Source organism: Gobius niger (assembly GCF_951799975.1).
Source record: "Gobius niger genome assembly, chromosome: 10".
In the NCBI taxonomy this organism is placed as follows: domain Eukaryota; kingdom Metazoa; phylum Chordata; class Actinopteri; order Gobiiformes; family Gobiidae; genus Gobius; species Gobius niger.
In genome coordinates, this window is record NC_136861.1 from 15895830 (window position 1) to 15923769 (window position 27940).

Here is a 27940-nt window from a genome sequence, read left to right on the forward strand (position 1 = left end):
TTATATTAGTATTTTAGGCTATATTTTACTAAAGCACTTTTTATTCACTTGACCCTCATTTAACTTTGGAAGTCCCACTGAGATCATTCAGAATTTTTTCCCGGGGAGTCCTGGTGCCTCTATTGTACATGTTCATGTTTTAGTGACAGGCCTTTCGCAATATGCAATAAATCATCTAATTGTAAAATGCTGCTAAGGTGGATCGCTGATTTGTACCTGTATTAATATAATTTTGAGACATTTTAATAAATGCTAAGAGTATTTTTCTATTATATTTGTCTGTTTTACATCCTGCATCAGTTTGCACTCTCGAGCACACTTGGCCCATCCAACATGAAAATAATACTTTATGGCAAACTGACTTCTAGCATTTATTTTAATCTCCCTATCTCTCATCATCACGTTGGATAATTGAATCTCATACAATAACGTGGGTTATTGTGTTTGTACTAGTTGCCCGGTGATGCCATATCTCGCAAATACCCTCACCTTTTGTTTTGTGCCAAGTAATACAACAAAGTAATATAACACTATTATAAGGTTCTTTCTGATTCTTTCTCCAGTTTTCATGTAAGAAGCTTGAATTTCCGTTATGACCCTGAATGCATCATGCCTCCTACTGGCAGAGCCAAGTCCCTCCTTGGCCCTCCTCTCAAGATCAACACAAGCAACTGCGAGATGTGTGCTTGGGATGTTCTCACTACAGCAATATAGTTAAACATATTTTATTGTAATAAAATGTAAATGAGCATGTACAGTGTCATAAGCGCACAGATAGCAATCCAAACAAAGTGATCATGTCCTTGTCAAGTCCTGTCTTACCCAACTATAAAACTACTAAAGCCCGTACACTCTGGAAGACATAAAGTCATCACAATAACATCACAATAAGAGAAGGCTTCAAATAAGAACAGCTCACCACAATTCAAAGCATTTAACACAATTTAAAACACTAAGTTCTGCGTAGAAGATAAGTATAGGCTCACATACTTCAAATTAAATAACTTACACCCAATTCTATTGTCACTAGAGGTCATTTGTGTACAACTTTGTTATGCCCCATGGTGACTAAGATATAAAAAAAACAAAGAATTAGCATTTTATGGTATTTATAGTAGCTCCAACTTTGAAGTTTTAGAATCCTACTTCACTCTGCATTCATCTAATCTTAAAATGTTTTAAATACTTCAGGCACTTTACATTTAATACTTGTAATAACTTCAATAGTCCTTAATTTGATTCACATAAAAATGCAAAGGATGAATTTATCTGTTGACTTGAGTTTACGGCAGAGGAGCCTCGTAGTAGACGTCCTCTCCTGGCTCTTCTTCAAACTTCACTTTGGCGTCATCAGCATCCAACTGCAGCACAAAGAAAATGTGCAATCAATATGGGAGAATTTGGAGCTGTTTTGGTATTTCTATAGTATCAGTAAGCAAAACTATATGCGAACTGAGTAAGTTATTTCGCATTTGCAGAAGCAGTGGGAAAATCGGCAATGACAGACCCACTAAACCAGAACAAGAATCATTGGTAGACAGTGCATTAAGTGGGTCAGTGTGCACGGGTGCTCTTCTGCCAACCACTACTTCTCTGAGAACCACTACATGTTTTATTTGTTTAAGAAAGTTCGCTTCTGACTGGAGATATAAAAGTGACAAATGCTGATTCAGTTTTTTTCCATGCATTATGTGGAGTATGAGCTATAGCATCAGCTTCGCACCTCATTTTACCCCCTACTTGAGCCAGAGCCAGTACTGTCACTTTTTGAGCCACTTAAAGCACAGCCTGTAAAGCCATATTAGTAAAATTCCCTTGCGATCGTAGTAGTGGCAGACATTTTACATAGCAGTTTATATTTTCCTGCCAATATGTAAACTTAGAAGAGATGAGGACAAGTAGAATTTGGTAGTAGATTTGTTCTGCACTTTTAAAAGTAGCAAAGTCAAAAGAAATAAGGAATAATTAATATAGTATATCAAGTGGCAATAGCCTTTCACTTGAGTATCATTTGTGAGTACTTACACATTTCATCTCGAGCTCGGAGAAGACAGTGCCCGTCATGAACATGCGCAGGGGGATGGTGAGCAGCAGCACAAAAGGCAGCGCCAAAGAGAAGTTACTCATTTTCACCATCCAGAGAATGGCCAAACAGATGACCTGAATGAGGGTGAAGAGGTGCATCCGTATGGTTGACACCTGCACAGACACAAAAATACATTCATGTAAAAATGGAGAGTTTTTTGACCTTGGGGTCCAACTGTTTCAGTACGAGGCAAACTGTGGCCCATTCCTTCACAGCATTAATGTAGTAAAAGCAATTCCGCAGCATTAACATGGACGCTGGCCCTGTAGGTCATACTCACTGCACTAGATGGCTTTGGAAAAAGAGATCTCCTGTCCGTGGCCTCTGTGAAGTTAGCTACAATATGGCATCCTGGTAAAGAGGATATGTATACACTTTCTTCAACTTTCCATATTCTCCTGTTAAGTTATGATGTCATCACTGTACTTCTGGGTCCAGTGGATCTTGAGGCCTATTCACTGTAATGGGATTTTGTATGTTTTAAGCTGCCTCAGAGCTTTGTACAAGGCTCTGTTCTGATAGCACAGGGATATTACATTACATACAAGTCCCATATAATCCTATCTTACATTTTCTCAGGTTTTTGAAGGCTTATTTCAAATATAAGAACATATCTATTGTGACTAGAGAAATACAACTATTATTATCACAATTAAATGCAAAACCGTTTTAGGCCCTATATTTTTGTGGTTTTGTGTTTTTTTTACAAGAAGATTAAGATAAGGTTTGTCTTAGGAACTTTGTACAGTTTGGACCCCGAAGGAGCTTGTTTATTGTGTGTGATATGATGTCACACTTATCCCAATTGAGTGACTTGACTTTTCACTCATCTGACTCGCACCATCGAGGTATACCATTTTACAAAACTTGTGTTGAAAAATATTCAATATATATGTTGCCTAACTCTCTCCCTAAATGATTCACTTAACCACTGCAAATCATATGTAAATTTACCATATCCTAACTACTCTAAATCAGTGTCAAATAAAGTCAAATATGACGAAAAGGGGATCATGAAAGGTTTACCCTGGTGGCGTAAGCGTTTGAGGGGTGGTATTTCTTCGGTGTGATGAGCAGAAGTATCCTGTCCCACATCTGGACTCCGCTCAGAGACGTGATTCCCATGTAGAGGAAGATGCCGAACAGGGCGGTCATAGGAATCATCTTCAGGATGGGCTCCATGTAAATCGAAACACCTGCAAATAAAAACGCAAGTTATTAGAGTAAAGCTAAAGGTGTGGCGGGCGTTAATGCTTTCGAGCTTTAGAGAAATCCAATGAATAATTTACATCAAAACAAATAACAAAGGATGAAACTATATGGGAAATTATGAAGTTTTACAGTATATGCCACATACAAACACATTTAAAATCAGAAAAACTTACCCAGAAAAATGCTTAAACAAATAAAAAATTGTCTCTAAATCAAACAGAAAACACTGAGCATCACTAAAAGTAGCCCACATGCCACTGTTATCCTTCCAGTAAAGCCAACATAGAGACGTGATTAATCTCTCCACCACTTGATGGCAGCACTTACCAACCAGCAGGGCCACAGCGATGCCACTGATCCTCTGCTCCACCACTTTCTCGATCTCAGGTTTGGGGCCCTTGGACATGACTGTGAGGGCGTTGGCGTGGGTGACGGAGCGGACGGTGGCAGCGCTCAGCCAGGGCACGCCGAAAATGGAGGAGATGCCCCCCATGGTGACCAGGAGGAGCAGGTCAAAGTGGAAACCTGACCCCTTGATCATCTTCCTCTCAGGTTTGCTCACGATCAGACTGGTAATGAACAACAAGACAAAAAAAGAGTGGAGGGAAAAAAAAGGAAGAAATAAAGAAAATACACCACATATCCAAAGTATTTCCTGGTAATATGACTAATCACCCTGTATATAATGTTGAAACCGGCTGCATAACACATTATCCACATTATCCTGAATTACCATACTATTTCCATCCTATTACCATATATATAATATGTAATTAGCATTGTTTTAGATATTATATTTTGATATTTAGCTTAGTTTCACTCATAATAGGCTGTTGGCAATCAAAAAAGGTTTTTCCATTTTACCCAACGCTCTATCTTTCTGCTGTTTTGTTCTTCATAAACCGACATGTAAACTTTCTGAATGACTTACGTTGTAATCTGGGACTCGAGGAAGATGAGGATGAAGACGAGGAGCGCAGGGACACAGCTGGCGGCCATCATCCAGACCGGGAAGGGCTTCTTCTCTCCCATGGGGTTTATGAACCAGCCCCTTACACTCGGGTTAGTCACCTCCACGCCTTTGGGAACCACAAGTTTCTGCACAAAACAGTTTAATTTCACCATGTGTCTAGATATATTGTATGTATGGATCATGAGAATAACATTATGAGTTGAAGGCAAGAGGAGTCGGAACAGCAAAAATAAATAGCGGCATACTGTAATGGCCCTGTGATGGTAAAAATCCATGGGGTGTCCAAACTACGGCCTGTGGGCCACCTGCGACCCACGGCCCACTTTTAATTGGCCCGCTGCAGATCTAAAAATATAATAGAATCGGTTTTTTTTTATATATATAAAATAAAGGAAAATCCATTATAAGAAAGCTGTAATGAAGACTGTTTTTTTACTTAGAGCATATTCAATTAAAACCATAGTTAAAGGTGCACTATGCAACTTTTTATGTAAAAAAAAAAAAAGTTGATATTGTTACATATTTATTTTTTTAAGTCACCCGGCAGATGCTTGGATGGTTAAGCATAGTGCCTTTACAAACCATCCCAATGGCCTGTAGGGCGCTCCAGGATCAATTGTTTTTTAGGTTTTCTCTGCTGATTGAACCGATCCATGGTATATACATTCCATTCCAAAAACCTACCAGAAACCCTAAAACAAAAATTAGAAAGAAATCTGATCCTGAAGCATCATAGGAATCACCGGGATGGAAAGTAGCCTCAGGGCGCTAAGCTAGTCACCCGTACAGCCGCTGGGTCACTGAAAGGTCAATACAATACTAATATGATAATACTGATATCAACTTATATATATCTGACCTCTACTGAGTGCATATTTTTCTGTACGTATGTGGCCCTCAGTGAAAAAAGTTTGGACACCCCTGGTATAAATCTTTGTACTGTACATGAATTCTACAATCACAGCCTTTACCTGAGTGTAAGCGTCTTCAATGTTGATGTCCACGAAAATCATGAGGAAAATGGCGATAGGCACACCAAAGTCTCCAATCAAACGGCGGATCTAAAGAGAGCAATAGATCAGTTTATGAGTACACAAAAATACAAATTGCATTTATTAGACAGGTGGATTGATTGGAACTTACCGGTCCTGGGAGGTAGGGGCCATTCTTGAAGATTCGTAGGAAATATGCGATTAAGAAGCAGCCGAACATGAGGCACATGGACAGCAGGGCGGTGTTGGGGAACGCCCGCTCATGCTCCTTCTCTGTGATGGTCATGTTTCCATCAGGGTGGATCTCAAAGTGCTTGCGGACGATCACATGGAACGGGTCGGATAGAGTCCCGTTCAAGAAATCGTAGTTCAAAACCAGAGGGTGAGCTTTGAAGATCTGGAAGAGATGGAGAAGATGCATATGAGCAGACGCCGAAGAGTACGTACGTTTTGACTCAAGGAATGAGTCCGGGGATAATCAGGGATCACCTTTCCGAGCTTAGCGAAGGTCTCGTAGATGAAGATGAGGGAGATGAGGATGGAGAAGATTTCCTGAGTGAAGCGTGAGATGAATCGCACCATGAAGCTGCCCTCCACAGCCACAATGATGACCACGATGATAATGAGCCACATGCCCACCCAGATACGACCCACGATGTACTCTATGCCACTGGATTTGCAGAACTGAGATGGAGTGAGCAGAGATATGGCATGATGGATGAACATTTTGTCACATACAGTAGTATAGTAGTAGCAGGTGATGTAGTACTTCAGGTGGTACTATGGAAGTATCTGTGTTAATATTGTCGACTATTGTTTTTCTCCATAATTTTAGTCAAAGTGATATCTTTGCTGACTAAAATTAGATTAAATATGAATATAAGTACTAGTACATATATAAATACTGGTGATAAATGTTGGCTACTTAAAGGGACTAGATGCAAGTTGGTCATTTTTATACTCACTACTGCCACTTCAGGTCTTACGCGTAACTGCAGTTTCATATTAAACTGCATTAACACCTATTTGAGTGACAGTGCAGGATTTTAGAGGCAGCTGTGGTGAATAGGTCTGGGCTCATTCTACACAAACTCCGTATAGTCCCTTTAAGGGTACAATTCGAGTAGTGAAAGTTTAAAGAAGTAGTTTAGTGGCATTAGTAGAAATAGTCAAGTCCAAATTTGACATACAGCGTAAAAGGCCTCCTCAAACAACAGCAGGGGTCCGGAAAATCCAACGACGAGAACGGGCTGGGCAGCGATGATGCAGAAGATGATTCCCTGGACGCAGGTCGACACCATGAGCTCTGAGACGCCCATCCACTTATCAGTTTTATCAGCTGCAGGAAAGAAAGTAAAGTTACGGTAAAATGACACACTACGTATAGACATTTCTCCCTTTGTTCCTTGTTCATTTTTCTCGTGTATTTCTAATTTATTTTGTTCCTTTTTACCCAGAAGTCCTCCGAAGGTGATGGCAGGGGACAGGGCGGCGAAGTAGATGAAGATGATGGCAGCGAGCACTTGTGCGTTGAGTCCGTCGGTGTAGTCGCTGATGTAGTGACGGTAGCGCCGCTTGATGTCCCTGATCATCCCACCGAAAGGGTATCCCGTACGGGCCAGGGGGTCCTCCCGCGGGGGTTCAGGAGCCTTGTCAACTACACAAGGAAAAAGGTGACATGGACAACATGATATTGTTATTTAAGTGTAAAGCTTGGTGCGAAAAGATCTAAAAACTGGCTTAAAGGGGCTAGATGCAAGTTGGCCATTTTATGCTCACTACTGCCATCTCAGGTATTACATGTAACTGCATCTTCTATATTAAGCTCGTGCATGACGGCACTTCGGACCCGAATGAACACCTTTTTGCTTTGAGTGACAGCGCAGGATTTTAGAGGCAGTTGTGGTGAACAGGTCTGGGCTCATTCTACACATTAGGACATGGCTGGAACATGTAGAGGGAGGAAATACTTAATTATTAAATTTTTAAACTCCATATTATCCCTTTAATGTTTTAACGCTTGAAACTCAAGGATAACATGAAAAGTGCCAGTGCATTGTCTAATCTAATCTAATCTTTCTTAATGTGTGCTATGAATGTTGTGAGTCTAAATTTCTTTTCTCTGATCGCTAGTGACCTTTGAGCCTGTCTCCAAAGGCCAGACGATTGTCAAGTGGGCGCAGTCTGTCACGCAACATTTTCTGCTGGAAGTTGATCATCGGCTCGAGCATTTTCTGGTCCTGGATCTCAGTGGGAGGAAGGACGATGCTGCAGTCCATGAAGTCAGCGATGGCATCTGTCACGTCTTTGTCTGTTTGGGCCAGGAAAGCTTCAAGGCAGAAAACCTGTGAGAAAAAATGTATATATACACTTAGAAAGTACTGTAGTTTCAGCTGTTATAATAGTAGTAATGATAGGCCAGGTATAGAGGTGGACGTATCACGCAAAACTAAAGGGTAAGTATTGCAATATTATACCCAGTCGGCCATCAGTGCGCCCATGGCTCTTCCACTCTGGCTGTAGTCGATTCCGCTGTTGCTGGGTCCCACCAAAGCAAACACAAAGCGGACCGGGATGGGAGACTCCAAAGTGGAGGGCATCACCACAGAGTCCCGTAGACGCACGAAGGCCACCGCGGGCTTCTGCAAATTCTCCACAACACCTACAAAAGATCATTCATTCAGCTGTCCACTTTTTTGTTTGGGCTTGCCACAACAAATTAATTCAGTATGGGTTTCATGGTCCCTATAGTAGGCTTATTTACTTATTTATTTACATAGTCCTTGGATGAACACACTAGTTTATCTATTCTTTTACAGATCAACAATAGAGCTTACCTGAGAGGACGATAGAGGCTTCCATGTTGTCAGAATTGTCTCTCTGAAAAGTAAGAAGGTTGGCACTTCATTATGAAAAAATAATTAGACTGAATCTGACTTGAAACAGATATCCACCTTCTGAGTCACAGAGAAGGTCTGCATTTGAATATCACCGCCGTCAGTCACAGCGGGAGCCTCCATCTGACTGCAAAGATGAGACATTTGTTTGCTTAGTCCATTTTTGCTAATGCACATTAAAAAAACCACATAAACACATGATATGAACTACAGTCTGGCCTAATCATGAGTAATAGTTTCAGAAGAAGATGAAGAACTTTATTTGTATATAGCCTTTCTCAGACATGGTCACAAAGCTCTTTACATGAGACATTTCTTTCTTTTCTTTTTTTTTACATACACTCCATACTCTGTGGTGGTAAGCTATGTATGTAGCTTCAGTTTCCCCTGAGGAAAACTTAATGGAGTGCTGTCGCGACTGCACATATCTGCACCAACGGTCCATCTGATCACCATCATTCATTCATGTGCACACATCATTCATCCTGGCCTATTGTACATGTGCTTAATACTAGGGGAAACCGGAGTACCCGGAGGAAACCTACACAGACACGGGGAGAACATGCAAACTTCACACGGAAAGGCCTAGGGTCTAGGTCATAGCTGTTCAGTTATAAGGACTTATGGGATTTCACAATGAAACTTTAATCAATGTGGAGCTGTTCACAGTTTCAAGTGTATTATGCATGTTTTAATACCTGCGTCTCATCAGCAGAGCCCTGAGTACCGCCTCTCGATCGACTGCTCGAATCTCATTCTTGTTTAGCAGTTCATCCACCATCTTCTCGGCCACTCCCGACAAACTACTGGCATCCAGGTCAAAGATGAAGGCACCTAACCAGAGGAATGTTTAAGTCTTGATTCTGGGGTTGCATCTATGCACGTCTACTCCATCAGCACAATATCAATTTATCCCACTGTTTGCAAGGTAGTACAAGACTGAGTTCGTAGGCCCAGTTATTGGCAAAGGTTCAACATTTGTATATTTCATGTAATTATTTTTGTTGTTTCTTTCTACTCATGATCAAAGACTATTACCTGTACTCATGGATTTCCTGAGTTGGATGAGGCTCTTGAAGGTGAGGTAGGAAGCATGGGAGGAGCTCCATTTCCCTGAAGCTGTATTCAGGTTCTCCTCGAAGCCGACCCATCGAGCGGTCTCCTGCCAGCTGTTCCCCTGCAGCTCATTCAGCTCCACATATGCCTGCACTCACAGACAATGTACTGTCAAATTATGAATTTATACAGGCTAAATATACTGTATTAACGATTCACTTTCAACTCAAGCAGTTTCAAGTCTTGACTCCAGGGGGCGCCAAATAGCAAAAGCAAATGGAGCAGCCAGAAAAGAGGCTTTCAGAACGTTTAGATTTCTATTTGCCACTAGGTCGATGAATTATTGAATTTATTCTATTAAATGTATTGCAAATTTGATATGTTTACAATTGTGTAAAAAGGTCCAATCAGGGACAGGGGTTGAGAAGTATTGAGAAATAATAAATACAAACATAAGAAAGCACAGTAGTAAGGCTGTGTGTTACTGTAAACAGAAGACAGAATAGATAAAACTAATTATTTAACTAATTATTCTGGAAACTAACCTGAGCATCTCCTCTGGTGGTGGCATTGGTGTTCACATTCAAGTAGGCTGGAATAACACAGCACAAACACATGAGGACATTGCAACTTTAATATAATGATTATTAGCTGAGATTCTTAGGCATTAATGGACAACATGTTTGCCTACCATCTGAATCAAATGGGATAATGACAGTGTCCATACGTTCCCCTTTCTCCACTGTCCCTCTCCTGTCTCCATCATAGTCACCAAAGTTGACAGGTGAAGGCCTTTAAGTTGTGGGGAAAGAAGCAAAAATGTGCCTGGTTAGCCAAAGTATGAGCATAACATGGAACAGCTCAAACTGCCTAAGGTTAATATAAATATTCCATTTAACCTCGGTCTATTGAATTCATTGTTTGTTCTGAAATAAATATCACATAAATGTTCTAACTTTTCCATTTTGATCGTATAACCTGATGGTACATTGACAGTTAACGTAATGTTTATCTTCCACCAGCAGAGGGCAGCATTGCACAAAATACTCTACATGTTATCAGCATCAGTGTGGGCTCTTATCAATATTACAACTCGAGGCCTACACAAGCACATACTCTACTTACTGTATGTGCTACTCTACACATACTGATATTTTATTTTACAGAAATGGTTCAAAAGTTACCCTCAGATTGACTGTACAAACATGAATGAAATTGGACAGACAATTTGACAACTAAAATGACTTACATTTGTAGAGGGGAGGGCAGTGCAAAGTCATTGTCTTCATATGACATGTCACTACCCTAGAAAGACAAAAACAAAGATAATGAAGCAACACTATATTAATTAATAAATATAATTTAAAAAGCCACAGAATGAAGGCCTGAAAATATTGCCAACTAACCTCATCAATGTTATAATTGCTATCCATTCTCTGGAATTGTTGACCTACACTCAGGTATTTTACCGAAACACCTAAAAACAAAGAAAATGAACAACACAGAAAAGCAAATACAGGCTTACATATAATGTTTAAAAGAAAGTGGATATAAATACTTCAGTTTCCAAAGAATTATCTTTTGAACAGAATAAAAAAAAAAACCCTAAGCATATATAACCACTTTCTTATTTCTACAGCTCAGTATTCTGCGCCAAAACTGAGAGCACTGTGGCCTCAGCTTTAGTTTGTCTGTTAGACCAGATAAGGACTGACTTTTCTGGCCCAACAAACACAAATGACAAAACGTCAAGGTTTCATGAATTTTAACAGATAAAATGTAAATGTCCACATTACTCTGTTGGTCTGACTCATAGTAAATATTACTTAAAAGAAAATGCAATGAAAATATGCATCTTGAAAACAGAATGTGGAGGGACGAATTCAGGACAATGCAAATGTAAACATGTGAGCGTTATTGAAATGTAAAGGCCATATTTCTTTATGAATGGAACAAGTTTAGTTACATCATTATTCAAATTGTAGCACAGAGACTTGCATCTTTCCCTCACAGATCCATGAGAGCATACACAATCTCAACCTCCGTAACCCCCTGTCCTCTGGTTTAACACTAGACTGACCTATAATAAAAATGAATGGAGCCACGCCCCTTACCTGTGGCAGGTGCTCCACCCGGTCCTCAGCACCTGGAACAGCTCCTGACCGCTGTATGAGCCTCAGAGCCTGCAGAAAACTGACTCTTCTTCAGCACTGATAGACAGAGACAGCAAAAAAGCGGGAACACCCAAATCTAACTACGTCGACCAGAGGCAGTATGGGACCCCAAACCTGGTGTTGCTTAGTAACGAGTGAAGAGAGAAAGAGATAAGGGGCAAGTGACAGACAAACAGCTCTATCAGTGAGTGGCACCTGGACACAGGGATATCCCAGCCCAATGGGCTGCTCCGCCCTCCACAGGCCCAAAGTAACGCAGAGGGGCACAGGGTGTTGCAGGGGGAGAATTTTCCATGCGCTTTATCAAATGGAAAAAATCTTACCGCGTCATATTGTTTACGTACTTGGGATTTCCCTGACCCGTGTGTGAGAGCCTCTGTGCACCTTGGGCTTTTCTTCTGTATTAAATTGACAGTATTTTTCAGTGAGTGACTTTAGCACTAGTGTTGATGCTCCAGTAGGACACAAAGCATGAATATTAAAAGCTCACCACAAAGTGTCAACATCTCTTATGAGAAATTAAATGATATTAAAACTGATTGGGTGAACTCTCAGGAGCAGTGGCCAAAGTCCCTTCTTCACCATCAGGGGAGCTGGTCATAGCAAAGGTTTCATGATTTAAGGCTATGTCTATTAATATGTTATCATTTTTAACTAGATGTATGCACAATCAACCTGTGTTTTTTCCTTTTATTATGAGTGACTTGAAAACTTGTCAATGTACAAAAGTTCCTTGGACTGTATAGTTGCAAAAATGTTATCAGCCCTACATGCACTATCAGCAGTGTCCATATGTGGCAGGTTAATACAGTAGACCCTCCCTCTACAAACCAACACTCTGAATCTGGCGGTCGATTTTAGCCACAGCATTGTTCTGTCTTTGCTTCTTTCCATAAACATAGTACATACAGATCAAAGGAGAAAAGATAATAGAACTATTTTTGCATGTCATTTTTGAATTGCATGTCAATTATAATTCTAAAATAATAATTTAAAAAAACATATGCGATAATTGTATTATCTAGGGCTTATAATGAACAAATAACTATTATTGATTAAATAAGTAGTGCTATGACTACTGCTACCCTGAAACCCTGATAGTATAACCTGCAACACACTCAAAGTTATTCAAGAAGTTCATCTCTTGCAGCTCTGTAAGCTCAAGTGAATTTACCCAGACCCACCTATTCACTGTGCAGCAACTTTGTGTGGTGCTTAAAAACAAAATGCCATCATTGTACTTACGCTTTTATTTTTATGGATTCACATTCACACACGCAGGGAGGCCCATTTCTATTCTCTAGCTTTTAACAGCGGAGTATGTAGCCAATAACTCATATTTTTGTGTGTATGTAGCACTTTAGAAGCAGTCTTGTTTGGAGAGGATGAAATTGAATACATCTCTTAAACGAGCATGTTTTTAAAACCTGATCACTTTCCATTGAGGGGCCCCAGTTGAAAAAACAGTACCTCCGAAGGATAGTGCCACCTAGTGGACACAGCTAAAATGTACGACGATGTATATCAGGTATTTTATCTTACATTCTTTGGAAAATTAACATATTAGGATTTAAAAAAATACATTTAAAACCATATTAAAATACACTTTACTTTTATTTGGTTACTACTCTTCTTTTTCCCATTGATGTTCCATATATCAGTGAATTTTCCCAAAGGAATGGTTCTATTTAAGGTTAAGGTGCTTTGTCACTATACAACAACTGTACACCAAACTTTATCGTCTGTATTTGGTCCATCCATCGACGCCGCTGGGACGTCCCAGAGAACGGGGGCAAGAACATGCAAACTCCACACAAAAAGGCCCCCGTCTCTACGGCATCAGTTTCAACTAGCCCAGACAAAGATGGTAGCTCTAAAAAGTGAATATCTACCATAAAAGACAATTCAAACATGTAAAGGATTATGGTATTTATTTAAACCAAAGAATAATGACAATACAGTATGCAAGATCCAGGTGTGCAATGTTGTACGTACTTGAATAGTAAAACATGTACATGGAAAGCTTGAGTGCTAAATTAGTCCCATTTCGATACAGAGATAAATTATACCAATTACATATTTATTTTGCTTTTGCTTTCAGAAGATTAAGAAACCGTTTATGCATAAATTATTATCAAGCTATAGCGCAGACTGAGGTACAAACCAAGCATGCCGCTTAGGACACACCGATCATCAATATTGTGTTACCTTTGCATAAAATTCCAACTGCATGCTACACTGATAAAAAAGAAAAGAAAAAAAAAGAAAAATAATCAGGTTTAGGCAGTAAACAGGCAATGAGACATCAGGGCACGTGTACTCTCCTCTCCTCAGCTTTATTCACATCTGAAGGGATTTCAGGGGATGGATTCATCATGCAGCAGCCCTAATATTTTGAAGCCACTATAATCATTAACATCCTAGAGACCCGAGACATGGATGGAGGAAGGAGCAGGAGAGACCAGTGTGGTAAAAGTGGCAGTTCCCTCGCAATGGCCAAAAGGGAGTTCAAGCGCTTATACAGGCTAGTATTTGCTGTAACATAATTCGCTGCCAGACGACACCCTGACACTCACGGATGGCTGCTTACATGATGACACATGGCGCCCGGCTTTTGGTGATCTTGGACATAGGTTTCCCCTGAGATCCATTTTCGAGTTGCTCCATGACCTGCAACAACAAAAGAGAGAGGGTTTATTTAACGCATTAAATGGTCTCATATAGCGTAGCAGTAGTAGAAGAATTATATCTACCTCATCACATCACAAACAATGAAGTAAATAAATAAATGTTCCTTCTTTGTGCTGAAATGGCCTGATTAACTGTCCTGCATGTACAATACTCTACCTCTCCACCGAAGTCCCATAGTTACACACGAGTACAAAGACGAGTGTTAACATGGTGGCACACAGACAGAGCCCAACTTATGTTAAGCGCTCAGTTGAGGCACAACAGGCAGCTCCAAAATAAGATAAAGTTTATTGCTCTTTGGACTCAATTAGCCCAGATGGCAAAATACACAAAAATCTGGCAGTGGAAATTTGCTGTGTCATCCTGAGACAGCCTGCATAACTCATTATTTGGGCGTGGTTGCAGGTGTAAATACAGACTATATCCTTACGACGTCACAAGATAAACCAGTGCAGTATAAAACTACCTTGCTAATGGTTTGATATTCCAAGTAGGCCATGTTCCGCATTGCAAAACAAGTGCCAAACAAAAAGCCTTTTAAACTACTGCGTTGCTGCACCTATATGTTTAGTGGGTAGTTTGCATGCGCATGGCCTGACCTGTTTTGCGAGACAGTGTTGCATATGTACAGTGATGTGTTTTGTAGCAGCATTTGTGCTTACATGGTTCTCATGGGGGAAGCCGCCTGTTTCAAGTTTGGAAAAGATGAGCTGGCCGTTGACTTCAATCTCAAAACTGCCTGGAAAACAGCAAAAACAAACAATTGAATAAAAATAAATAAATAAAAACAAAACAAGGTAACAACACTTATCAAGTTATCTAGATCAGTGTTTCACAACCAGGCGTACGGGGAAAGGGGAAATTGGGTAGCATTTCAATAATGTAATGTAATGTAATGTAACATATGGGTATACACATTTTAAATAACAGTCCATTTTATGATGCTTTTCAGTAAAAGTCTCAATTTGACACTATTTGAGCTCGGTACTTGTTACCTGGGTTAGAGAAGTGTGAGTAACTGAGTAACTGAGTGTAAAGTCCGATTTATGTTTCAGTAGTGACAAACAAAACATTAAATGACATGAAAATTGTTATATTTTCAGAGTAAATACTATAAATATTATAACTTGAGTAAATACGATCAACTCAAGTATTAAAAAGCGCTGTATGGGGAAAAAAAATGCTAGGCTACAAATATTTCTTATTATATTTCATAAGCTTATAAAAATTACAACCTGAATTTATGCCTGCTTGTTGTGAAATCCTGGCAGTCATTTCTTTTCTGACCTCGATTTGGCTGGTATAGAGTTCAGGAATGTGACGTCATATCGCTAAGCATTATGGAATTAGCAGGAATTGTAAACTAATGGAGATTTAAAAAGTTAAAATACTGGAGTTATTGTTCACATTAAAACACTTGGACACCACATTGAGTTGGATGTATTTACCAGCAGTAACTCCGCAGCAAACGGAGTTGTTCCACAGCTTTTTTCTCTACTTTTTATATTGTTTTTAGCTAATGTCAGTCAATGGAAATGTATGCTAACAGCTGCAAAGATGGCGGATCTCCATGGTAACTGTGGAATTTCCCGAACGCTGTTGTTCATCACAGAATGTTTCACAACCAGGATATCGATTTGTAAAAAAAAAAAAAAAAAAAAAAAAAACAGGATCCTCATAGGCGAGACAAAAAAGGGTAAGATCACCGCTGTAATCAATCTTTTTTTCCTTTTTGTCCCCTTACCAGATCTTCCCACGAAGCCTGAAACATCCGCATCAGGAAAGTCTCCCTTTACCACACGGGCGAGCTCCTGATAGCGGGGCCCGTACCCTCATCCACCACTGCAGGAGAATAAAAGAAAAGACATATCAGCACTATATCATATATACACATATCAGCACAATGACATCCATATGTTAAGTAACTCAGATCCTGCCTAGCTTCTTCAAGGGAAGCTAATTGCTAACAATGGTTGCCAGCTGAGCTACCCATCTCCCCCATCACACTAAAAGTACATTTATAAAGAAATTACCAGTACTCCACTCGTATAACCAGCGGCATTTTTGCGGTTTTATTCGTGCCTCCCTTGCTGTCGACAGAGGAAGCTAGCGTCTCTTCGGTGTGTGTTCGGTGTGTTCTGTAAGCACCGCGTTTGCTTGGTAGATTTAAAGGGGCAGAACGGAGGGGCGGGGTTTAATGTCCCCAGCAGGAACAGGAACAAGCCGCGGCAACGTGAGTAGCGTAGCGTCAGAGTCAGCCAAAACCTCAAGTATGAGTACAGATTCATGTATGACTTGGGTATGATCTATGTCGGTATGTCCTGTAGGCCTATGCCCTATTACGTTTAATAAAAAAAATAGATTCAAAAATAAATAAGTTGGACAAAATATTTACTCAAGCTAAAGTAACGTTAATTTATAATAATAGGCTACTTAATAATAATAAAAGTTGTAGATGTATTTCATTTCATTAGGCTTTCTTATTTACTGAGGTGGGTAGAGTAGCCCAAATAAGAGAAAAAAATAAATAAATAATGTTTCATATCCTGGAACCGCCACCTTAATGAGGTGGAGGGGTTTGAGCGCCCGAATGATCCTGGGAGCTCTGTTGTCGGGGGCTTAGTGCCCCTGGTAGGGTCTCCCAGAGCAAACAGGTCCTAGGTGACGGGTCAGACAAAGAGCGGTTCAGAAGCCCCTTATGAGAGACCAACAGGCCCGGTTAATTGTGAGGCCATCCTTCTGTGGACCCACCACCTGCAGGAGGAGCCATAGGGGCTGGTGCTCCAACAGCTGCCCCCACAACCCGGCAATGGACAAGTGGAAGAAAATGGATTGATGGATTTTCTGGACACTGAAAGAGGCATTATATAACATAATTAATTCACTCCATACTTGGTGGTAGTAAGCTACTACTGTAGCCACAGCTAATATCTGCTTGTCCTGAAATCCTGGCAGTTCTTTCTTTTCTGACCTTGATTTGGCTGGTATAATTCATCACAGAATGTAGATCGAACTTTGAAATGCGGTGTGTCCAGTCAAACAAAGGGCTCTTGTGGATAGCATCATGTCAAAAAGTGGAATAAAGCGTGCATGATTAATGTGACCTAACCCCTGAGAATCTCAAGTTTACAGACACACACAAATCAGTGATTAGCTGCAGAGAAAATCAGAGCAGGACAAAAGAACATTGAATTTTTATACACCTGATCCGCATGTGCCTTACCTAATGGTACAGATAGTGCCTATGCCTATATCTGTTGACTTCATTTGAGCTTTTGTTGCAAGGGCAAACTGAGAATCACTAGAGACTACAGAGCTGCGCTGAGGGGCCCTTCCCCAGACTCTCCTCTCTTGTGGATCAGAAGGCCTCTGTGTATGTTTCAGGTTGATGAGGAAACCAAAGTACTCAGCTGAGGCTCACCAGCTTTAGAGACAGCATGCAAAGTACCAATGTGGTGTTGCACATGAAACCTGCTATACTAGTGCTACAGGTTTACTGTCTGCACAATCCAAACGTGTTGCTCGGTCCAGTATATGTTAGGACAATCCAATCCAATCCAACTTTATTTATAATGCACTTTAAAAACAACACAGTTGACCAAAGTGCAGAACACAACAGCAAAAGGTCACAGTAAAAATTAAGAGCACATAGGTAAAAAGAATACAAGGAATACAGGCAAAAAAGATAAAATACAAAAGATTCTTAACTCAATTAAAAGCTACAGTAAACAGATAAGTTTTAAGAGCCGACTTAAAAACAGAAAGTGACTCGGCCTGTCTAAGGTGCGACGGCAGTGCATTCCACAATGACGGGCTTGCAACTGAAAAGGCACGATCGCCTCTCAGTTTCCTTTGAGACCTTGGGACGACTAACAAAGATTGGTCTCCCGACCTGAGGCTGCGAGCCGGAGTGTAAGGCTGAATAAGGTCGGACAGGTACGAAGGTGCAAGGCCGTGAAGGCATTTAAAAACAAATAGGAGGATTTTAAAGTCAATGCGGCTACGGACAGGGAGCCAATGTAAGGACTTTAAAACAGGCGTTATGTGCTCACACTTTTTAGTGCCAGATAGGAGGCGTGCAGCAGCATTTTGGACAAGTTGAAGTCGGGCTAGGGAAGTCTGGTTTAGCCCAGTGTACAATGCGTTACAATAATCCAGGCGACTGGTGATAAAGGCGTGGATTAAAATCTCAAAGTGGTACCGTGAAAGAACGGATTTTACTTTAGACAGTTGTCGAATCTGGAAGAAGCTAGCTTTCACAATGGAGTTCACCTGAGTGTCAAGTTTAAGATCGCAGTCAAACCTCACACCAAGATCTGTGACAACAGGCTTCAGGTACTGAGACAGCCTCAAACACCTGAATGAGTCCTGCAAAAATAACACAACTCTCTTTGTATTGGACAAATACATTCTTAAAGTATTATCTTACATTGTTGCGTGTGGTGAGAACATGACACACATGTGCAATAACCATTTGTATCTGCCAAAAATTAACAGGTTTAATAATGGCAATAATTTCTTTGATTTAAGTCAAATTAATCAATCAAGTTAGTCAAAGTCAGCCACAATAATCTACCAAAAAGCATTTACAAAGCTGCCAAATATTTTCTTTAATTTGCTGTAGTTCTCTTCAGTCTGTATCAGTCTCATGGGTTTCCTTGTTTCCCTCTGCAGTGGACTGTTGACCCGCAGCACTGGGGTGTGTTTCCTCTCAGCCACTGTTCGATTACTTATTACCAACAACCTTCAGACTCATAAAATCATAAAACAGAAATTCCAAGATTGGGCTTTGTCCATTTCACCATGTTGTGGAATGCACACAGGAAGACTCTCTTGAGAAAACCAATGCTTGCTTTTGGGTTATAGGGATTTCAAATGGCGACCAGCAAACCTGCGGGTGAGTTCTTTCATTCGGAAATGAAGTCACTAGTAATTTGTTCAATGGTGTTGATGCCATTTTGTACATGTTCTTGCGATACCGATAGCAATTAGTTGTTTGAAGCTGCTCTTTTGTTTCCTAGTTTTGCTTTTGTGTTTAGAATGATTGTAAACTGGTTTGAACCAAGCCACAGTTTACAAGTGTCCTCTATCTTATCAGGAAAAACATTAAGAACAAATTATTTCTCATAGTGTTGTGTTACAATAGAGTTTACCTGGTAACTGAAAGCTTATAGGACACCACCTATCAGTGTACATTAAATGTATTTTCCCTTTTATTATTCAGTGGCTTTTATGCTTTCAGGTAATGGATGGTACATGCCACAACTTAACATTGTTCTCCTTGGAGGTAGAAACTCTGGAAAAAGCAGCGTGGGCAACTTACTTCTGGGCAAAGAGGAGTTTGTGACTAAGGAGCGGACATGTTGCTCGAGGCGCGTGGGGATGATGGGGGGACACTGGCTCACTGTGGTGGATGCCCCGGGCTGGTGGTGCGACCTAAGCTCCCAGGACACGTCCGAACTGGTGAAGAGGGAGATAGTCAGCAGCGTATCTCTATGCAATCCTGGTCCACACGCTTTTGTTATCGTGGTGAAGGGGAGCTCGATTTTCACCGAACAGCGACGCACGGCAGTAGAGGAGCATTTAAATCTGCTCGGAGGCGCTGTCTGGGACCACTGTGTCTTGGTTATTGCCTTCACTGACAACTGGAGGCTTACAGAGGCAGAGGAACACGTACAGAGAGGCGGAAAGGCACTACAGTGGCTCTATGACAAGTGTGCCCACAGGTGCCACAGCCTTGTAGTGAATGATGACACTCGAGTGAGGGAGCTGTTGATGAAGATACAGAAAGTGGTGGCAGCAAATGGGAATGCAGTGTTTGAGATGCCAGGGAAAATGTTACAGAGGGTTTTGGATGAGAAGAGGAGGATAGAGGAGAGAGCTCACCGGAGGTTTGTGAGCATGAAGAAAATGAGGGCCACACAAAAAGGTAAAACTTGTCATATGTCTAATTCATTTTGTTGTGTCTTTAACATGCTAATTATTTTTAACATAGTTACCACAATTTTTGTCCCCCAGATTTGACATTTCCCTGGAGTACATGAATATGCAATGAAAGTTTGGGGTACTTTCATTGCATATGTGTTTCCTTTTGAATTATTGAAAAGGAAACACAACTGAAAATTAAAGCCGCAAGCGGCATCGAACGGCCCTCGCGGGCCGTGCCTCCTTTAGCGCCTCTATCTATCCGTGCCACAACCCACCCAAGGGCGCCACACTGCATTTGATTTCCCGGATGTGCCATTAATCGTTGTCAGTAAACATCAAAACAACATTTTTAGCCTCTCCATGTGAATAATGGCTCCAGCCTGCAGAGGGCGCTAGCGCGCCCGTAATCTTTTTAATTTAACAAGTAGCATCAGACGGCCCTAATGTGCCGTACTTCCATGACCACTGTCCACAAGCTCCTGACAGAGGGCGCTAACGCGTTATAATTTTGTATAATGTGAGATTCATGTGTCAGTCCCAATATGATAACAAAATTACAGATGAAATACACATTGTCAGAGCAGAACCCTGTCTCATCTTCAAATAGTTGAGTCATTCATCAACATTTTTAATACATCATTATTTTCAGTGTATCAATGCACAATTTCCACAAACCAGCCCATAAAGTTGATCCATTCAACTCGTACTATTTTTTATGTTTTATTTAACTTTATTCAACCAGGAAGTCCCTTTGAGATAAATCTCTTTTCCGAGGGAGACCTGGCCAAGAGGTGCTGGTAACAACTATACTAATATTATGGCCATATTATAGAATCATCATGGATCATTTATTCCACAAATGTTTATTTCATAATGTTATATAAAGTGTAAAGGCAGTGGTGGAGTACAGAAGATTTGTACTCAAGTAAAAGTACAAAATTACTTGAATTTGTTTTTAATTACAGGGAAGTTTAAAAATGTTAAAACTATGTATTTTCCTCTCCCTACATGTTCCCGCAATGTCCTAATGTGTAGAATTTTATCTACATAGCGCTTTCCAAAGACACAACGTCATAAAGTGCTTCACTGTGAACATATTAAAAACAGCAGATCAGCTGGTCTGAATCTTTTATGTCAAAAACAAAAAAAAATCTAATATCAGTGGGACCTGGTGCAGTCTGTGTAGAGCTGCAACAAGCGATTATTTTGGTAATCGATTAATCTACCGATCATTTTTACGATTAATCGATTAATCGCTTGACTGTGAAAGGTGCATGGAAATTGTATTTTTTTTTTAATTTGATCACATAGAGCTAAAGTGGCGCCCTTTGAGGACATGTTGATGGAGTAAACCTAAAGTAAACGTTTGTAGGAGGCTCTTTGTGCTACTTCTGCTTTCTGATTGGACGAGACAAAGACAGATTTTTGTGAAATTTACAATGTACAAAACACTGCAGACCCTAACTTTAAAAACAAAGTAGGTTTTCATCCAAAATACATAATTGTCATGTCTTTTTAGCTCTATTTTAGTCTGTGTTTACTAGAAAACGATTAATCGATTTCTGAAATAGTTGACAACTATTTTAGCAATCGATTAATTGTTTCAGCCCTAAGTCTGTGTGAACAACAGACCTATGTCTCATATCACATACTATTTACCAAGCTACATTTACTGCGCCCGATAAGCCAGTGTCAGCCTCGCTCTCTTTGAGCTCTGGCCAATCAGAGCAGAGGGTGAGCTGCTGCTGCAGTTGTGTGTGGGGGGGACAGCAGAGGAGAAAGAGCGGCTGGAGAAAAAGAACCGAAACTCTCGACAATAAAAAGTGCGTGTAGGACTGCACTGTACTCAGTAACGGACTTAATTCCAAATGTAGCAAATTACAAGTACGTGACTAAAATTTTACAGTACAAGTGAAAGTACAGGCCAAAAAATGTTCTCAAAAAAGTACAATTACCCAAAAAGTACTCAACTACAGTAACGTGACATGTAGTTTGTTACTTTCCACCAGTGAATAAAGCTATAACCAATCCAATAAATCACAGCCACAGTCATATCAAAGCGGTTAAAGGCTGATGTGCCATGTGATGTTGTCTCAGCCGATGACCAGACAGACGCAATTTTATGGCTTGCCTTTTGAGGAAGTTTCAGGGTTTCACTCACACGCCTTTATAGAAAGCCGTAATACACTTTGGAGGACCTAAACTAATGATCTTAGTTTCAAATTTACTGTGGCTTACAAATCAAAAGTACAAGATAGAAAAGCAATGATAATTTCATGGTAGAACGGTTTCAGTCAACGATCAGAGGAGGCAGAGCTGAAGATGTTGAGGTGCTCTCTTTATGATGAGACAGAGCATCACTAATATAACGATTATTCATGAGAGCAAACAGACAACAACTCTCTGTGCCTCACTTGTCTCGATAATTCAGTTGCGGAACATAGAGATAGCAGGCGGGGACAGTCAGGTATCAGTTTTAGCAGCTGAGCAAGGTCAGCTGTGTTCACAAAGTTTCCTCATAATAAGTTACAACTATTTTTATGGATGAAATAAACCTTTGTTTGCACCAATGGCATGTCCAGACTTCTTTCATTGAGGCGTCCCAGAGGTGGCTCTTTGTTAGGGCACGAGGACTGGCCCATGACTTTAAGGATTTTGATTGAGAATGAAATATTTTGGGGGGATTTTTGTAGATTTTATAAACTTTTAGTAATACATATTATCGGTAAAGCTGAATGAATTTCTTTTTACAGAGAAACTGAGACACATGACTGACATCAGGATTGTCTTACTTGGAGCCAGGGGTTCTGGAAAATCCTCAGTCTTCAATACAATTCTCGGTATCAACCAGGACGACAACCATGGAGGAACTCGGACGGCCCGCTGTCATATCGGAGACGCTTTTGTTTTTGGGAGGCGGGTGACCGTGGTGGACACTCCTGGCTGGTGGTGCAACTACTTCTGTGAGGAAACGCCACATTTTGACAAAAGGGAGATGGTACTGAGCTTGTCCTTGTGCCCGCCTGGGCCCCATGCCTTTCTTTTGGTGATTCGTGTGGACCGGGCCTTTGGGGACACTCGCAGGAGAGCTGTGGAAGAGCACATTGAACTCATTGGCGAAGAAATATGGAAACGGATGATCGTCGTGTTCAGTTTTGGAGACTGGCTGGGGACCACCACCACAGAGCAGTTCATAGAGAGTGAAGGGAAGCCATTGCAGTGGGTTGTGGATCGATGCAGCAACAGGTACCATATTCTCAATAATAAAACAAAAGGCGATGGGTTTCAGGTCAGAGAGCTGATTGGGAAGCTTGAAGAGATGGTGGCGACATGTGACAGCGACTGGTACTTTGAAATAGAGAGCGGCGTGATCAGAAATCTAGAGCAAAAGATGAGAGAAGAAACAGATGGAGCGGAAGAGCGAAGGAGAGTGAAGGACAAGCAAAGACAAACTGCAAGAGCGACGCTGGGTGAGTTACATTTCAGTGCACACTTTTAATAACTGTGATTCGAGTGGCTCCAACCATTGTCAAACACATTGGTCGACATGTGTAAATGATCTTTTGCATGGTTGCACAACACTGAGGCCCGGACTGCAGTGAAGTATGTTCCTCTCGTAATTTGAATCAAATATTGGCATATTTTCTGCTGTAAAATAGTATTAACTAATTAAGAAAGTAATTAACAATGAAGAAACAATGGTGGCTGAGTGGTTAACGGTCAATTCCCTGTTAGATTCCCGGACCATCCCAAATCCTGCACAATAGCTGAGAGAGGCCCATTAATCCTTATAGGTTTTCCCAGCAGATTTTAGGGATGGGTCAAATGCACACATTTCGTTGTACAGTTGGACAATGCCAAATTAAAGCACCTTAACAGTTAAAGTGCCTGATTTTGCAATCAAATAAATCATGACTAGCTTTCCCTAGTCATTTTTTGTGCGATGTGACATACAAATAGGTAATAAGTGTTGCCATACAGCCAAACTCTTCTAATGTATGATTTAAAACTATGATTAATACTTTCCACAGGCACGATCCCAACAGCCATAGTAATAATAAGTAAAAAGAAGAAAACTGTCGTGCATGCGAAGACATCACGCCTACAGCTGCAAACACAATGCTTCATAGTCACCACACCAGTCACAACATTTTGCTTTAGCACAAAATATTGGGGAAATAACAACAAATTATCATCATGACACCAATGAGACCAAAAACAACTGGATTTGCATCTATCTGTGAGTGTCTTAGCTGCAAGTGACTTCTTTGCCTTTCTTTTCAACAGAAAACATCACTCCTCTGTCAGACATGAACATAGTGTTGATTGGTGCCTGCAAGACAGGAAAAAGCTCTTGTGGAAACACCATTTTGGCTCGAGACTGCTTCAAAACACAAACTCAAACTACCTCAGCGAAAGTCAATGACAAGACGGTGACAGTACTGGACACCCCCGACTCTTTCTGCGTGACCAAGGATCTCCACAAGTCCTCATCTGCTTTCCTGTTAGTCGTGAATGTTAGCTCAGCATTCAAAGATGTCCATTTGAAGGCGATGGAGGATCGGCTAACAGGAGGAGGACAGCGAATTTGGTCCAAAGCTCTGGTCTTGTTTAGCTTTGGCGACTGGTTAGGCGACACCACTATAGAGCAGCGCATAGAGAGCGAAGGCCGCCCACTGCAGAGGCTTATCGAGAGGTGCGGCAACAGGTATCACGTTTTGGACAATAAAAAGGCGTGTAAAGCCCAAGTCAGTGAACTGATATGGTTGATAGAAGGGATGATGGCTGAAGAAAGGTTGGTGAGGTTTCAAAACGGTCACCGCATGACAAGGGAGATCCCACAAAAACAAGAGCTGGAGGCAGGGCACAGTCCTAAAGAAAAGACCATTTGTCATCTGCGGTCATCACCCAATCGTAAGTAACCATCTGTAAACATTTTTCTTCAAACTACATTTGTCTGTAATTAATTTTCTGGTTGACACTTCATGAGCCCTAGAGAGTTCTTTGTGGTTTGATCCAGTAATAAGTGTGTGATAAGCATGAAATGGTGTTGACATGGCTGATGGCTGGAGTTTCTTCTACAGCACATGATTCAGTTCTCTGTTTGTCAAGTACATAGTGTATGTTTGTTGATGGCAGTTTTTCCTCAACGGCTTTAGAAGTCTCAATGATATAGGTGTTATGTGCATACGTTTTAGCTTGGTGATGCAGTGGTCAGCGCTCGTGCTTCACAGCTCGAAGGTCCCCGGTTTGATCCCCAGCCGGACTGACTATGTGGAGTTTGCATGTTCTCCCCATGTCTGTGTAGGCTTCCTCCAGGTGCTCCGGTTTCCCCTACCACCAAAAACATGTACAATAGACCAGGTTCGGTTAGAGTGTGTTTGATAGAGCGAGTGGCCCATGGCTGCAATTCGGCGTGCCGTGTTTACATGCATGAGTCCCATGTGTGTTCATTATCAGCCCGAAACAAAAAATGAGTGCCTTCTTGACCTTTTTTGGGAACCTTTGGGACCTTAAAGCAGAGCTAAGTAAATCATGCCCCTAGAGACCATAAGCGCCACTGCAGGTGTCGTAGCATGTTGTGTTTTTTTTACTCATTAATTGTCTGGGAGAGTAGATACTACGCTGACAGAAAAGACAAAGGGAGAGAGGAATATTGTACATCCAATTATACAATGGAGATAATATTTTTCACTCAAACTTGGCTATAAATGCTGTTTATGTGGCGCTAGCCCGTAGTTAGCTTTGCCCGTTAGCCTGTTAGCATATTTTTTGTGATTCCATTTGTATGTATTGGTGCCTCCGACTCAGAGGCTGGGAGGTTGCAAGACAACAGGGGGAGATGAAAGACCCTCAATCATCCCATTAACACTTGTATTACCCCAATTCGCAGGTTTCCTCCGGGTACTTCCCCTGCCACTGAAAAAAAAACATGTACAATAGGCCAGGATGTATGATGTGCGATTGTGCGTGAATGCATGGTGGTGTCAGAGGGACCATTGCAGATGTGGCAGTCGTGGCTGCGTTTCTGTCAGTCTCCCCCAGGGGAAACTGAACGCCACCGAGTATGGAGTGAACGTATAATTGTCTCATGTAAGGCGCTTTGTGACTATGTATACTACTATAAATAAAGTTCTTCTTCCTCTCAAAAGCCATTTTATGAATGCACACTGCAGAGCTAATAAAAACATTTCTTCCAACTATGACAAGGCATTACTTTTTACACTGTCTTCATACTATAATCCTTGAAAGATTTGTGGCATTTTGAATAACACTCTGTCTTCTTTGTTACAGTGCCTGAATCTGCTTGTGCCAGGCCTTCTCAAACAGTCACTGCATCAACTGGTCCGATTATCCCACTTTTCGAAAGAACAAGAGAAGTGCATTACAACTGGGATAGGCGCAACTTCATGCCCCTTGTCGGATCAAATGGTAAAAGTAGATTATTTTGGACAGATGCGGGCCAGATGCTAGGGGTGAATCTTCCCTTTTGGGCTTTTGGGGACGATCTACATGCAAATATGAGATTACAAGGTGAAAGACCAACCAGTTCTGCCATGGTTTTGTTTTTACCTCATGCACAGAGTAGCCCTGAAGACACTATCAACCCTGCCCGCTCCTTGTGCCATCCCATGTTAATAGATCGGACACTTCGGAGGCTAAGCGAATACGGAGGTCTCCAAAATATCATCGACCAATGGGGTGACAGCAGCCTGGAGGAACTCGAGGCGTTCATTGACTTGTATTTCGAAACGCTGTGGGAGCAGACTATGGGGTCGTGTCAAGTGGCAGAGCGGGAGAGTCCAACAGCAGAGGAGGCGGAGGAAGATGTGCTTGGAAAAATTAATCGTAAACTGACAAAGCTGGACGTCCTGGAAGAGATCAAGGAGGATCTGTCCATGCTCAGGAAGAGTATAGAGCAGAGTGTGAAGGCCATAGAGGAGTTGAAAGGGAAAGCCAACAAGGACTAGTTAAAATGTTTTTGTAAAAGGACTTGAACATCATATTCTTTTTCAACTAAGGGCTAATATTGTGGATTTCTTGTTTACTTTTATTTACAGGTATGTTTTATGGTTGATAAAACATACGTGGCTGGGTATGTAGACAGTACTTTTGCGCTGCAGACATTTCACATCTCATCCAAGAAGCTTCATCACCAACTATTCTACTCTTCTTTGCAGCAGGCTGAATACATATCGATCTAGTAGGAGAGTTTAAACACATGATTTGTACCACTCATTTTTATTGTAAGAAAGATACTCTAAACATGTTTGACAAAAAGTTTTGATTGCTAAGTATCAAGGAACAATGGAAAGGAAACACTAAGCAATCTGTTTCAACTTTTCACACAAAGTTCTACCTCATAAAGTAGATCTAGATCATAATTGGTATAAAATAGACCTAACTTTGACTTATTTCTCAACTTGGTGTAGACACTGTAACACATCCATCCATCCATTTTCTTCCACTTGTCCGTTGCCAGGTCATGGGGGCAGCTGTTGGAGCTGCCCAAATCACATTGCATCAGCCCCTTATGGCTCTTCCTGCAGGTGGTGGGTCCACAGAAGGACGGCCTCATGGTTCAAACCGGGCCTGTTGGTCTCTCATAAGGGGTTTCTGAACCGCTCTTTGTCTGACCCGTCACCTAGGACCAGTTTGCCATGGGAGACCCTACAGGGGCACGAAGCCCCGACAACAGAGCTCCCAGGATCATTCGGGCGCTCAAACCCCTCTACCACGTTAAGGTGGCGGTTCCAGGAGGGGACTGTAACACATAAAAAACAAAATGTATCACTAAAGCAGAGCTGAGACACAAATTCAAGACATGAAGATTTTTACACAATTTGTTTTAATAAATAAATGACTGAACAGTTTAACTAAATGAAAAAGTGCAAACCAATATATTATGTAAAGATTGGTGGGTAACTATT

The 27940-nt window shown here is 41.1% G+C and overlaps 3 protein-coding genes across 3 annotated transcripts; 1 reads left to right on the plus strand and 2 right to left on the minus strand.

The window, feature by feature from the left end:
* Positions 1 to 745: 745 nt before the first annotated feature.
* Positions 746 to 11517, minus strand: slc4a1a (solute carrier family 4 member 1a (Diego blood group)). The gene is made up of 21 exons (XM_079564378.1): positions 11331 to 11517; positions 10623 to 10693; positions 10466 to 10521; positions 9908 to 10008; positions 9762 to 9808; positions 9199 to 9364; positions 8859 to 8994; positions 8218 to 8287; positions 8101 to 8143; positions 7741 to 7925; positions 7401 to 7608; positions 6717 to 6920; positions 6454 to 6602; positions 5753 to 5947; positions 5415 to 5660; positions 5243 to 5332; positions 4230 to 4396; positions 3626 to 3867; positions 3113 to 3282; positions 2026 to 2199; positions 746 to 1361 (listed from the first exon to the last, which is right to left on the minus strand). Exons 2-21 carry the CDS (start codon positions 10647 to 10649, stop codon positions 1284 to 1286), a joined length of 2754 nt encoding a protein of 917 aa, XP_079420504.1. The 5' UTR covers positions 10650 to 10693; positions 11331 to 11517; the 3' UTR covers positions 746 to 1283.
* Positions 11518 to 13337: 1820 nt separating this feature from the next.
* On the minus strand, positions 13338 to 16263 carry LOC306969035 (migration and invasion enhancer 1-like). The gene is made up of 4 exons (XM_079564645.1): positions 16115 to 16263; positions 15826 to 15923; positions 14744 to 14820; positions 13338 to 14060 (listed from the first exon to the last, which is right to left on the minus strand). Exons 1-4 carry the CDS (start codon positions 16141 to 16143, stop codon positions 13977 to 13979), a joined length of 288 nt encoding a protein of 95 aa, XP_079420771.1. The 5' UTR covers positions 16144 to 16263; the 3' UTR covers positions 13338 to 13976.
* Positions 16264 to 18872: 2609 nt separating this feature from the next.
* LOC306969727 (uncharacterized protein) lies at positions 18873 to 27013 on the plus strand. Its single transcript, XM_079565431.1, has 5 exons — positions 18873 to 18978; positions 19324 to 20010; positions 22763 to 23479; positions 24297 to 24923; positions 26304 to 27013. The coding sequence occupies exons 1-5, from the start codon at positions 18957 to 18959 to the stop codon at positions 26978 to 26980; spliced, it is 2730 nt and encodes a 909-aa protein (XP_079421557.1). The 5' UTR covers positions 18873 to 18956; the 3' UTR covers positions 26981 to 27013.
* The last annotated feature ends 927 nt before the right edge of the window (positions 27014 to 27940 follow it).

Excerpts from the sequence above, each read along its gene's own strand:
- slc4a1a (XM_079564378.1), bottom strand. The coding sequence starts at position 10,649 with ATGGATAGCAATTATAACATTGATGAG. Across the intron at positions 10,009-10,465 it reads CTGCCCTCCCCTCTACAAAT|GCCTTCACCTGTCAACTTTG; the intron begins GTAAGTCATTTT and ends CACAACTTAAAG. Across the intron at positions 9,365-9,761 it reads CCACCAGAGGAGATGCTCAG|GCATATGTGGAGCTGAATGA; the intron begins GTTAGTTTCCAG and ends CTGTGAGTGCAG.
- LOC306969727 (XM_079565431.1), top strand. The coding sequence starts at position 18,957 with ATGGCGACCAGCAAACCTGCGG. Across the intron at positions 18,979-19,323 it reads GGCGACCAGCAAACCTGCGG|GTAATGGATGGTACATGCCA; the intron begins GTGAGTTCTTTC and ends TTATGCTTTCAG. Across the intron at positions 20,011-22,762 it reads AATGAGGGCCACACAAAAAG|AGAAACTGAGACACATGACT; the intron begins GTAAAACTTGTC and ends TTCTTTTTACAG.